This window comes from Strongylocentrotus purpuratus, unplaced genomic scaffold, assembly GCF_000002235.5.
Source record: "Strongylocentrotus purpuratus isolate Spur 01 unplaced genomic scaffold, Spur_5.0 spur5_scaffold_6, whole genome shotgun sequence".
Classification (NCBI taxonomy): Eukaryota; Metazoa; Echinodermata; class Echinoidea; order Camarodonta; family Strongylocentrotidae; genus Strongylocentrotus; species Strongylocentrotus purpuratus.
Window position 1 is genome coordinate 8,934,124 of NW_022145612.1, and position 12,319 is coordinate 8,946,442.

At 37.2% G+C, this 12,319-nt stretch overlaps 1 protein-coding gene across 1 annotated transcript in view; it reads left to right on the top strand.

The window, feature by feature from the left end:
- The window catches only part of LOC579831 (C3 and PZP-like alpha-2-macroglobulin domain-containing protein 8), a 37,608-nt gene extending 25,486 nt beyond the window's left edge, over positions 1-12,122 (top strand). Inside the window, exons 29-40 of the mRNA XM_779925.5 lie at positions 2,734-2,980; positions 3,474-3,694; positions 4,536-4,697; positions 5,193-5,255; positions 5,791-5,984; positions 6,871-6,958; positions 7,461-7,641; positions 7,907-8,032; positions 8,491-8,691; positions 9,273-9,668; positions 9,921-9,949; positions 10,691-12,122. Coding sequence (XP_785018.4) covers positions 2,734-2,980; positions 3,474-3,694; positions 4,536-4,697; positions 5,193-5,255; positions 5,791-5,984; positions 6,871-6,958; positions 7,461-7,641; positions 7,907-8,032; positions 8,491-8,691; positions 9,273-9,668; positions 9,921-9,949; positions 10,691-11,452 — 2,670 coding nt within the window. The 3' untranslated portion in view covers positions 11,453-12,122. The remainder of the gene's footprint in view (positions 1-2,733; positions 2,981-3,473; positions 3,695-4,535; positions 4,698-5,192; positions 5,256-5,790; positions 5,985-6,870; positions 6,959-7,460; positions 7,642-7,906; positions 8,033-8,490; positions 8,692-9,272; positions 9,669-9,920; positions 9,950-10,690) is intronic.
- The last annotated feature ends 197 nt before the right edge of the window (positions 12,123-12,319 follow it).

Consider the following 12,319-nt stretch of genomic DNA (forward strand, 5'->3'; position numbering starts at 1 on the left):
AGTATGCAGTGTAGTTTGTTTTTCAGTTTCCTCCTTTCTTTAATAGCAAGTATGATTTGTAAATATCTCCACCTGATGCAGAATAGAGCAGATATGAGTAGCATATTGAATAAAATTTGCAACAATTAATGAACAGTGAACCAAGATTCATAAGATAACGAATGTACAATGAAAATGGAAGTTGTACTAAGATCCAATGATAAACATTGGAACAAACCCCCCCTAGAATTACGTATCATGAAATATTTCAATTCCCTGGGAAGACAAAAAAAAAATGATGGAAAGTGAGATAATATATAGTGTATGATAAAAACAGACTGTCTCTTGTTTGCTTTCTATAATTATGATAACATTACATACAGTACACGCCGAAAATCTCCGCAACACGATTACACGATTTATTTTTAGGATTACACGGTTTACACGATTCACCTGAATCGTGTAACTGTGTAATCGTGTAAATTTACACGATTGAAGAATGTCGCTCTGAATCGTGTAATCGTGTAAATAGTTAAGTGCATTGGTCGGATGATTCGACCAGATGTAACAATCGTGTAACTGTGTAATCGTGTAAATTTACACGATTGAAGAATGTCGCTCTGAATCGTGTAATCGTGTAAATAGTTATTAGGGTTATAAGGGCATTGGTAGAACGATGTGACAAGCTGCAACAATCGTTAAATCTTATCCTGCTTACACCAATTGCTTTATACACAACTTACCTTCAGTGTACATCAGTTAATTACTGTACTTTATATTCGTGTATAAACCTCAGCACTTTCCACTAACATGTATCGTATACTAATCCGTGAGACAAGGTAGGAAAACGTCAGAAACAGGAAGACATGATAGATGAAATAGTAAAGGAAAAAAGATAGCTACGAGGAGAAGGGAACATATAAAAGGAAAATGAGGGTTGAAAGGCACGATAAAGATAAACAGAAAAAAAGAGAGAAAAAAGGGAAAACTAAAAAGTTGACCGGAAGAAAAGAAAGAGTGAAATAGAGTGATAAAAAAAAGAAGGGCAAAACCTAGTAAAATTAACAGAAATGAGAAGGCTATGAAACGGAGAGGAAAAGAGACAAATTAATAAGGTAAGAGGGGAACATAATGAGGGAAAGAGAGGCGAGAAAGATATGGGGGAATGGAAAGATATTGAAAGAAAGAGAGAGAGTGAGAGAGAGAGAGAGAGATAAAAAAAGCTTTAGTTGAAAGAAAAGGGGCACCGATCAGATTTTAATAGGGTCATTTATCGGTGTTGATGGGGGCATTTATCAAAACTGAAGAGGGGCACTTCTCGTACTTAAAGAGGGATACTTACTAGAGATTAAAAGGGGTGTGTGTCAAAAGAAAAGGAGCACTTATCAGAGTTGAAAAGGGGAAGGGGCACTTTTACAAATTAATAGGGACACTTGTCAAAGTAAAATAGGTACTTTTCCTACATACAAAGGGGCACTTTGGGGAAACTTGAAAAAGTGGGGGACACTGTGCCGCTAGCTAAACGTAACTCAAAGACAGTTGGCCATTCACTTATTCTATTCATTCTCGGCTTGCAACTGTTCCCTACACTCTGTAGCAGTGGCTTACATACTTACGTACATGTAATACCTATTGTTCAGGGGGATCCTATGTTCAAGGGGAACCCCCTGAACAATAGGTATTATGTAAGGATCTCTGCCTGTAGCTAGGGCAACGGCCTTTGTCCCCGGCAAGGGTCAATGGCAGGCCACATTCACAGTAAGCTTCTTTTGTATGTGACAGGAAGTGTGCCCTTAAGCCTTGACCGTAGCTCTTTATACATATAGCTGAATAATGCAATGTTGTAAAAGGTAATTTACGAAAATGAGGAACGCTAAAAAAGCAATAAGTGATCAAAGTCTAAGGCCCGAATTCACAAAGGAGGTTTGTCGACAAACCTTGGTTTTCGTGCGTCATATGACGCGTTTTTACAAACCAAGTTTGTAAAATGGATAATGATTGAATAAAAAAAAGTATAACGATATTCATAGTAACGAATGAGCTGGTGAACCGTAATTCTAATTGGTACAGCCTTGTAATGTAAGAGTATCACAACATACTTAATTATGTTAGCCCTCCTTTACATTTTGTAATCATTTTTACTTATTTACAACTTAGGAATAACAAAATTCCCCCCTTCCTTCGTCGTTCATCGCTTTTTTCTTTTTTCGGGAAGTGGACTGATTTTTTTAACTTTCAAACATTCTATAATAAAACTAGAGACAAGACACTGAAATTAAAAATATATACAAGAGAAAGAAAGCGTAATCTTCGCTATCCCCTCGTATCGTCCACGTTGTCCTCGTTCAACCAAGAAGTAACTTCTTGCTTTTACTGAACTAGACGTCCTTAACCTGCTCACCATCACCACTGAAAATAAATTGTAACACAATTCCAGCGAGCAATCGAATCGTGTAAATTTTGAATCGTGTAATCGTGTTGCGGAGATTTTCGGCGGGCAGATTACACGATTACACGATTCGACCTGAATTGAGGAATCGTGTAAATTTACACGATTACACGTTTACACGATTCAAATTTCGCTTCATTGGCAAAAAACGAATCGTGTAAAATAAATGGTTACACGATTCCCGCGAGCAGTCGAATCGTGTAAATTTTGAATCGTGTAAATCGTGTTGCGGAGACTTTCGGCGTGTACTGTACTAATGAGGCCTTTATTTTTATGCTTTCAAAATATTTGTTGATCATTTACAGGGTGGCATACAAGGCAAGGTCTCCCTGACAGCCTACGTGGTGGTGGCGCTCATGGAAGCTGGGGTGGATTCCCAGGAGGAGAGAGATTCTATCAAGGAGGCCCAGAAGTTTCTTGAGGACAACATCCACCCTGATGCCATCACTGACCCTTACACTGCTGCCCTTGTGGCCTACGCTCTGACCCTGAGGAAGAGTGATTACGCTCCAACGGCTGAAAGCATTCTCTCTAATATGGCCATTAGGAAAGGTAATTTATATTCGGTGAATGGGAGTGAAAAAATGTATATTGCAGGGAAATATATAAAAGTGACATACCAGTAATTTAGGGAGAGAGACAGAGACAAGAGACAGACAGAGACAGAGAGAGAGACAGACAGACCAAGAGAGAGAGGTGGGTAAAATATTGCTCTTGTGGTCTAAATTCTTACTGAGGAAAGGCGATTACATGTATGCTCCGACAGCTGAAAGGATCCTCTGTAATACTAATGGCAATTAGGAGGGATATGAAAAATATATATTGAAGATCAATGGAAGGAATAAAACAGGTGTAAAAACAAAGACAAATATGAGAGAAACAGTGTCAGAGACGGACAAAAAGGAGGCAAATAGAAGGTCAGCACCCCAAAACTTTTAGAGTTTGTGATCACCAATTTCAAAGAAATATCATGCCCTCCCCAAATTACTTTACATGTATAACCCGATCCTCACATGTAGTTTTGACTATGTTTCCTGTACACCAGGTGATCAAACCTACTGGCGACTGAGCGACCAGCCCCTAGAATCTCTGCCTTTCTTTGCTCACATGGGAAACATCAAGCAGACAGTCACGTCAGCCGAGGTGGAGATGACCGCCTATGCTCTCCTCACCTACACACTGCTAGGAGACATTGCTTACTCCCTGCCCATTGTGAAATGGCTGACACAGCAGAGGAACTCGCTGGGTGGCTTCTCAAGTACACAGGTAAGAATAATGGCTTTTTTATATAGCGCAATACGGCACTCTAGCATTTCAAGGATTTAATTCCTGCTAGGTACCCATTTACATATTATAAATTGTCTAACCTTTAGTTTATATTACATCACCTGGGTTGAGTGTGGCAAATGTAAATCAATGTCTTGCCAAAGGACATTAGTGCCGCAGCGGGACTCGAACCACGGACCTTGTGATGGACAGTCCGGTGACGTATCTACTCAACCCGCCACCTCTATGTTTAGGGGATGATAATGGAATCTAGATCTTTCAAAAATTGCATACCACAATAGGAGATTAATGATGTCTTTGATATCATTCGCAGCAAAATATAAGAACCTTCAAAAAGGTAATATCTCTCTTCCATCATGCAATAGTGATGGTGACAATGAAGATGACAATTATGTTGTCAATGACCATTACGATAAAAATAATGTTGATGATACTGATGATGATTGTAAAAAAACTGACCATGGTGATATGAAGGATAAGCTACAATGACGATGTGTATGATGGTGGTGATAATATTGGTAATACATATGATATTGACTGCGGTGACAAAAGAGATGGTGATGGTTATGAGAATGAAGACAACAGTGATGATGGTGATAACGATTAGTGATGGTGACGATGATGATGATGATGATGATGATGGGGATGATGATGATGATGATGATGATGGTTATGAGAATGAAGATGATGGTGATGGTGGTGGTTACATTTAGGATGATACTTAATTGCTCATGGTGATGGTGGTGATGATGATGATTAGTGATTGTAGATAGATAGATGGTGGTATCGTGATTAAAGTGATTATCTCTATCCCTTTCAGGATACCTGTGTTGCTCTTCAAGCTCTCTCAGAGTATGCCACACTAGCTTACGTTGGACACGTCAGTCTGAATGTCACCCTGGCTTACACCAACTTTATTACATCAGTAGAGGAACAATTCTACCTTAACAACGAGAACAGCAAAGTTCTGCAAGTTATGGAGGTACGATTCTCACTATGTATGCCTATAGTTGCTGATTAAATTTTGAATAGCAATGCAATAATATGATATTCATAAGTTGCAGAAGTGCTTGAAATCATATACGTGAATACTCCAGAATATTTGTTGAATAACTTTATCAGCATGAATTAAACATAAGAATAGTAGAAAAAAAACATTAAAAAAACTGGAGCAGATGCCTAATAGGGTATTTAGAGATGTGTATCAATCAGATATGATTTATCATTTCTAGAAACTGATCTTCACCATAAAGTCATTACAATCAAGATTAAGGAATGAACCCTGGTCATTGTTGTGCAGGCAAATCATCTACCTTTTGTGTTTCAAATAAAATTGATATTTCATCTTTGAAAGTATTGCAATACGGTTACAAAAAATATACATTAATTCATCTGTTTTACTAAATGATTTCTAAAAAAATTCTAAAAAACTCTTAAAAATATTTCTAAAACATTGTTTATCTTTTGTCATCTACAGATCCCTGCTTTCACCCAGACTCTTTTCATTGGAGCAGTTGGTGAAGGATGTGGTTTGATGCAGGTTAGTTAATAATCATGGCAGAAAACATATTGTTTGCTTGTAATTTACAGCAGACATATTCTCAATGATTTCTCAAACATTTTCTTTAAAAGAAATTGGTAAAAATTAAAAATGCAATGAGAACTGGAATTTGTAAGCCACATGGACTTGGCTGGTACGCAGGTAGAAGGGGGTATGTTTATAAGCATTGTTTTCACAAGAATCCTTGTTAATTCACATATAATATGTTTATTTTTTTTTTGGTACATGCCGTTAAAACAAATTCCCTACCTTTCCCCAAAGCGTTACAGATTGGAAAACCAAAATTTTGACTTTGAAAGTTGGAAATCTGGAGGAGGAAGCTGTTAAATTTTATCATTTAAGCACTTGTTTCCCCCTCCACCAAGGTGTAGAAAATGGGTACCTGAATGCATTAAGCGTGCTAGGGCAGCTGGGGGTAAAGCCATGGTAATAGCAATTGTAGGGGCATTGAGCATCCCCAGTCATGGTTATGTGCACAATATAAATGTAGCTACTATTATTCATTTATTCATAGGTGGATATGTCATACAACATCCCAGACCCCACTAAGAATGAGGCCTTCAAGCTGAACGTTAAGATGTCTGAGATGCCTTCATCGCCCAATCAGAGGAGACGACGTCGCAGGAGTCTGATCGGGACCAACAATGAGGTGACATCTGACCTGGCAACAGATGATGACTACAGGGTCAGCATCGAAGTCTGTTCAAGGTTTGTACCATCTTTTGGCAAGACATTAATCTAATCTCATTTGCCACTCTTCACCCAAGGTGCTGGTTCAAAAGAATTCCTTGAATGATGTGACCAATGAAAATGGTAGCATAGCAGAGCTTAATTGGGGAATATTGGAGTGCCTAGAATGCCTTGCATGGTGGATATTTGCACTATACAAATATAGAAAATTATTTTTGTTATTGGTATTATTATTATTATTATTATCATCCTTATCATTATTATAACTGTAATGGAATTTCATCAGCAGGATCTATATCATGTATGCAGATAAAGATATGCTGACTTTTTAGGGAATTGAACAATGACCATCCCAAGAAAAGGACTCGTATAAAGTCTCTTATATTTGTCAAGAGCTCATCCATAATTGTGTCATTTTTTAATTCCTGATATCACTTTTTAACTCCAAATTGAATGGGGGTTAGCCTTAGAAAGACTTTACTACAATACTTAATCTGTGTTTTTAGTATGTATATTTAGTATGCTATTTAGAATAGTTCTTTTACCTTCTTTGACCCATGCCTTATTCATTGATGTGCCATTAATTTTGTTATTTTATTTTTGTATGTGTATTATATTGCTGTACATGTACATGTATATAGATACTTTGTTTTTTATCGAAGTAGAAAATGAATGAACTTAAAATGATCTATATTGATAATTGTGAAAAATATCTGACTAGCACAAAAAGGAAATAAAATAGTGTAAAGGGCACAAAAACTCACTTAGAGGGGGGCATATTTCATTATTTTGTTCTAAAGGTATGCACAATTTCATTTTAAGATGGGGACATGGGCCATTTGTGCCCCTAAATCTACCACTGATGTTTTGGAATGTTACTTTGTCTCTCACACTTGTATTGAAGGTGGCTGCATGCAGGTTCCTCTAACATGGCAGTGGTAGAGGTATCTCTCTTGACTGGATTCTCTGCAGATATTGAGAGCTTAGAGAGGGTAAGAAAACCAATTTTTCAAACTTACGTATCAAGTATACATTTCTATTTATGCACTTTATCCATCTAAATGTGAACTGTACAGTTGGGGATACATCATGAAATATTATCGTAAACATAATGCTCATCGAAATATAGAACAGAAATAGGTATCCATTTGACAATCCTGAAATAATGACAAATTATTGTTACTACTGATAGTACTTTGAGTTTCTGAGGTATCAAATAACGTTTGGCTTTTGTAAGCTTGAATGTTGCCTTTGTTATTTGACAGATTCAAATGGCCAAAACCCCAAAACATCACAACTTCTCATGTGGCTTATGTCAGGTGTGCTATCTGTTTCTAATATGTGGACTTCACTTTGACCATCTACATATAAATACATGTAACCGTAGGACCAGAAAATATAGCATCTCGATTAATTAACAAATATAACTTATCTTACAATAAAATCATGCTCTGTGATTTGTTTTACAAATTCTCTTAACAAAAATGTTTTCAGCTCATCATGGATCGGCAGAACAAACTGAAGCGCTATGAGATAGATGGCCGACGAGTCATTCTTTACTTTGATGAGATCTCCAGTCAGTGCATGACCTGTGTGATCTTCAATGCCTGGAGGAACTTTGTTGTAGGCAAGATGCAACCAGTCCCTGTCAAGGTCTATGATTACTACGAACCTCGTAAGTTTGCCATTCAGTAAAATTCTAGTCAAATATATAGGGGCATTTACACTGCAATTACACTATATCACATTCCGGAATTTGTCTTAAGTAGCTAGGCAACTACCCATAAATATGACAAAAATACAAAATCCACAAACCCACCTCTGTAGTGTGTTTCATATTTGTTTTGTAGGACTTATAAAATACAAACTAAAATGCAGAACATTTTCTAGCGTGAACTGTAATATTTCTATTCAAAACTTTTCCTTTTCTCCGACTGTAGATTATGAAGAGACTCGTTTCTACAATGTAAGCAGTGCAAGCCCCTTGGCAAGAGAACTATGTGAAGAAGACCATCCTGACTGTAATCGTGTAGAGGACCAGACTGGGCCCAGGGAAGAGTTCCCAAGTGAGTAATGTATTGATGTAGCTGTTAAAATATGCTTGTTCAGAATATGAAACATATTTCTTGAATGCTGGGTAGAACACTTAAAAATCAAGCATTCTACTTGGACATTATATAAGGAAAGATAAAAAGGATAAGAAATAATGATAGATGAAATTAGAAAAAGAAGCAAACCAAGGGATGTGGCATACAAGAAGAAAGAAAGAGAAAGATTGAGAGAGAGAGAGAGAGAGAGAGAGAAAGTGTGTCAATGTGTGAGAGTTAGGAGAACTTAATTGGTCAGGTAATGTAGTGGGGAACATTTCAGATAGGTCATGAAAGTTACTACATAACAACTTTTTACCCTGTTCTCTCCCTAAATATAAAAGACACATTTCATGCAATTAAACAATGACTATATTCTGTGCAGCAAAAAGTCCAGAGAAAGAAATAGATATTCATGGGGTGCCATTTCATTTCAGCCATCATAGTGTCCAACAGTGATGATGACCACAGCCCAGCTGATCAGCTGACGTGTGGTTGTCAGCGATCATGTCAGCATGAACCAGGGTCTGCTGTCTGCGGGTCTGATGGACGGATCTATGAGAACTACTGCTACATGGAGGTCGCTTCATGTCAGATGGAGATGGGTATCAGAGCTATGCCCAAAGATATGTGCCCAGGTACCACTTGCCAGTCAAATTTAGTGTTTGTGTACCAGTCTTAAGGAAGGATGGTGAAGAAATTTATATGCCAATAACGTGTTACATGTACCATGTGGAGTCAATTGGGTCAATTAGAATAGGTCTATCACTGGTATGCCACATTGGTAATTTCAGAAATATAAGATTTACATTTGTCTTCTTGGATATTCAATGGTGATCCATCCTGATAGGATTCTCTTACTTTGAAGCAAGTTGATTCAACAATCATTGTGGAGTAACATTTGTTTATCCATTCCATATATAATAGATGTTTATTCAGACAAGATGATAGATGTACATGCGAAATATGCTTGATTATAAACATTGGCAGGTACATGGTTAAGGTCTGAATACTGTCCTCTTAAAGTTGTAAACCAATTTTATATTTGCATGTCTTTACAATTGCAATCAGCAATGCTCAACAAAATTTATCTTTACATATTCCATAAATATGATATGAGAGCAGGATGCAATTATTGACAACCCAATAAGAGACGTCCTACTAAACAATCCAATTATTAAGTTCAGTTAAATATATCAACAATCTGTTTAATCAACAGAACAAGAGCCTGTACATTCAGGCACCACCAGACAGGAGCGCCCTACAGGTGAGATCCGGCAACCTTTGAAACCCGAGGTGACCGTCCCTGACAACAACATCAACGACAACCCTACCATGACTGTCACTCAGTCCAGTTTTGTCTTCAAACCTGATGACAACACCACCAGTATCAGTTCCATCTCCAACACCACCAGTGAGAGCACTTCAGAGTTTGATTCCGAGGACAGCTCAGCAGCATCCTCATCTTTGTTTGAGGAAGGCAGGAAGGTCATCGGCAGCGCAGATTTTGTGGACTCACTGGACTTTGGACTGGACGATGTTGATGACATTTACAAGGACGTGGAAGTGGAGACAGGAACAGATTCAATGGAAGACTTCATACCAGAAGTGACAAGTGAGTTGCTATAATTCTATTTGCCAGTTCAACCAAAAGTGGTAATTTGCTCTCTTTACTTAAGAAGATGGTAAAATATTTCATCTGTGTTTTTGGAGGGCACTGACATTGGTTTTTGTAAACTCCCTTTTTCATGTAGTTACATATGGTGATTATACAAGACAATGGATTAGTTTACTCTATATGACATTCTTGAACACAACAAAACCTCAAATAATAAACATCATACTGTTTTCTTTTCATTTTTTCCAGAAATCACTCCAATCTTGATTGATTTGAAGGTAAGTACATTTACTCCTTGTTTATTACTATCTAATGAGTCTAAAGCCAGCAAAATAGAATTAAAAAAGCACACTTTAAAAGTAATCTGAAGTGGCAGAGGTGATGCCTCAACAATAAAAAAAAAATATTTTAACGGTATATGAGTCGCATGTATCAGATTCTGAGTGTGAAATATTGTTATTATACTATGCTTATGAGACTCATGCTCTTTTCCACATACCGGTAACTTTTTTGTTAATATAGTTTTTTTTTTATTGTCCCCAATATTTTAATGGTTGATGAACAAGAATATAGATCAAGTCATTAATATAATGGTAATATCATGCATCTTCTATCTATCAGAGTTAACATATAAAGTCATAAACTGTGAGATGTGCTGTGTAAACATGGGGAAACATCCTTGCTGAGAATTCACATTTATTTGCTTTAGTCTATTGACTTTACCCTGCACATGCAAACTGAGTAAACACAAAACTTCATATCGTTGGATGAATGAACCTTAGACCTCTGTTGAGCAGGGTCAAATGTTTAATATACCCATAAAAACATTAAGTAAATATTGGAAAAATGATTAAAAAATGTAAAATTCTAAATGATATACAATGTACATGTATGTGCATCTACAGTAAAGCATCTTTACACATGTGCATATAGTATACCTCAGCAAATTCATATGAATAATGGAAATATTTTCCCCAGTTAGGAAATCTCTTGAAACTATGTTTTTTTTACTCTTATAGAACCAGAAAGGATTGGGCTTAGGACTAGATCTAGAGGATGTTAAAGATCTTGTTGAAGAAATAAACCTTAGCCCAAAGGATCAACAGTCCTTGAATGAAGAACATGTCTTATCTGATGAAGGTGTGAACTACCCTGAGCTACCTCCTACACCAACATCAAGTATCACCCCAAAGACTCTTCCTATCAAGACATCACCAGACTTGCAACCGAATACAACAAACCCAACTAACGGAACTTCCACGCCTCCTGAAGTGGGCTTGAACCCAGCAGTACCATCTGGATTGGTTCCTGGGCTACCTGAGGACAGGGATTCACATGGACCCATACCAGCAGCTGACATTGCACAAATATCAGCTGCGATCCGTGGTCTGGAGACGGCAGGAGATATGCAACTGGAAGAAGAACCAGGACAACTAGTGGAAGACTCTGAGGTTGTTCTGCACAAACCGGTCGAGCCCACTCCTAAATCCACAGGTACTGATCATGATCAGTCTGAAGAAGGTCCAGTCCAAAGTAACAATGAGACTCTCCAAATAGCAAATGGTCAAGATCAGCCAGTGCCGGTTGAAACCAGATCAGACCGGTTTCAAAGTGGACTCCCTCTGGATCAAACTGGAGTGTTAAAATCACCAACTGATCAGGTAGAGGAGGCTGTGAAAGCGTCACATCATCATCATCATCGTAATCATCTCACCCATCATGCACCTGAACCAAGCACCACAGTCGCAACGGGCAGAAGGCGGAAACGAGATTCAGAATAAAGAAAAACTTCCTTGAGGATATCATCTCTTCCAGCGTTTTCTGCTTTTATAAAGACTGTGTAAAAGATCTGTAGACTCAGGGCTCCTTTGAAGTATGCTGTTTGCCCATGAATTAGGCCAACCATCAGTGTGTTCTTGTATAGTTTCATTTATTTAATCTCATATATCAAGACCAGTAATTATTCCATTGTGAGGTTCCCTTTTTCAGCTGAAGTTTAACATATTTGGACTTCTGGTGAAGTATGTGAAAATGAGTATATTTCATGTCGGACAGAGTAATAAATCTTGTCATTACAAACAATTGGCACTCTCAACGATTAAACACATATACTCCACATAGTGATAGACTTACAGTATTTTAATTTGACCTGATAAACACCTGGAATTTTTTTTGGAGAAGATCTGATAACTATGTGTTGGGGCTAATACAAACTTTATAAGCTGTATAGGCATCAAACTGCACATATCCAAGTGCCTTTATAATTCACTCCCACAGCATAGAGTAATACAAGTTTTTTTTTAAAAGTGAATTCATGAATTTTTAATATTTTTGTTAGATACTGTGCAAATTTATTTTGTATGACTTTATTTTAAAGGTTCTAATTTATAGAAGCAAATAATTATCAATCTGGACTATTTTGTCCATAACTCTAACTTGAATTAAAAAAAACATGAAAACTTTCAAGCCGAATGACTATAATTTCTGCTTTAAAACAAATCTCCACCTGTTCTTTTTTCTCTTTTCTTAGACAAAATATGCATAAATAAGAATTAACTTTCTGATGTTGAAATTCAAGTTTCAAACAAATATTCCACTTGGTGCTATACTTTACGGTTGTCTTGCTGTTTCCAACACCTGAAAGGACA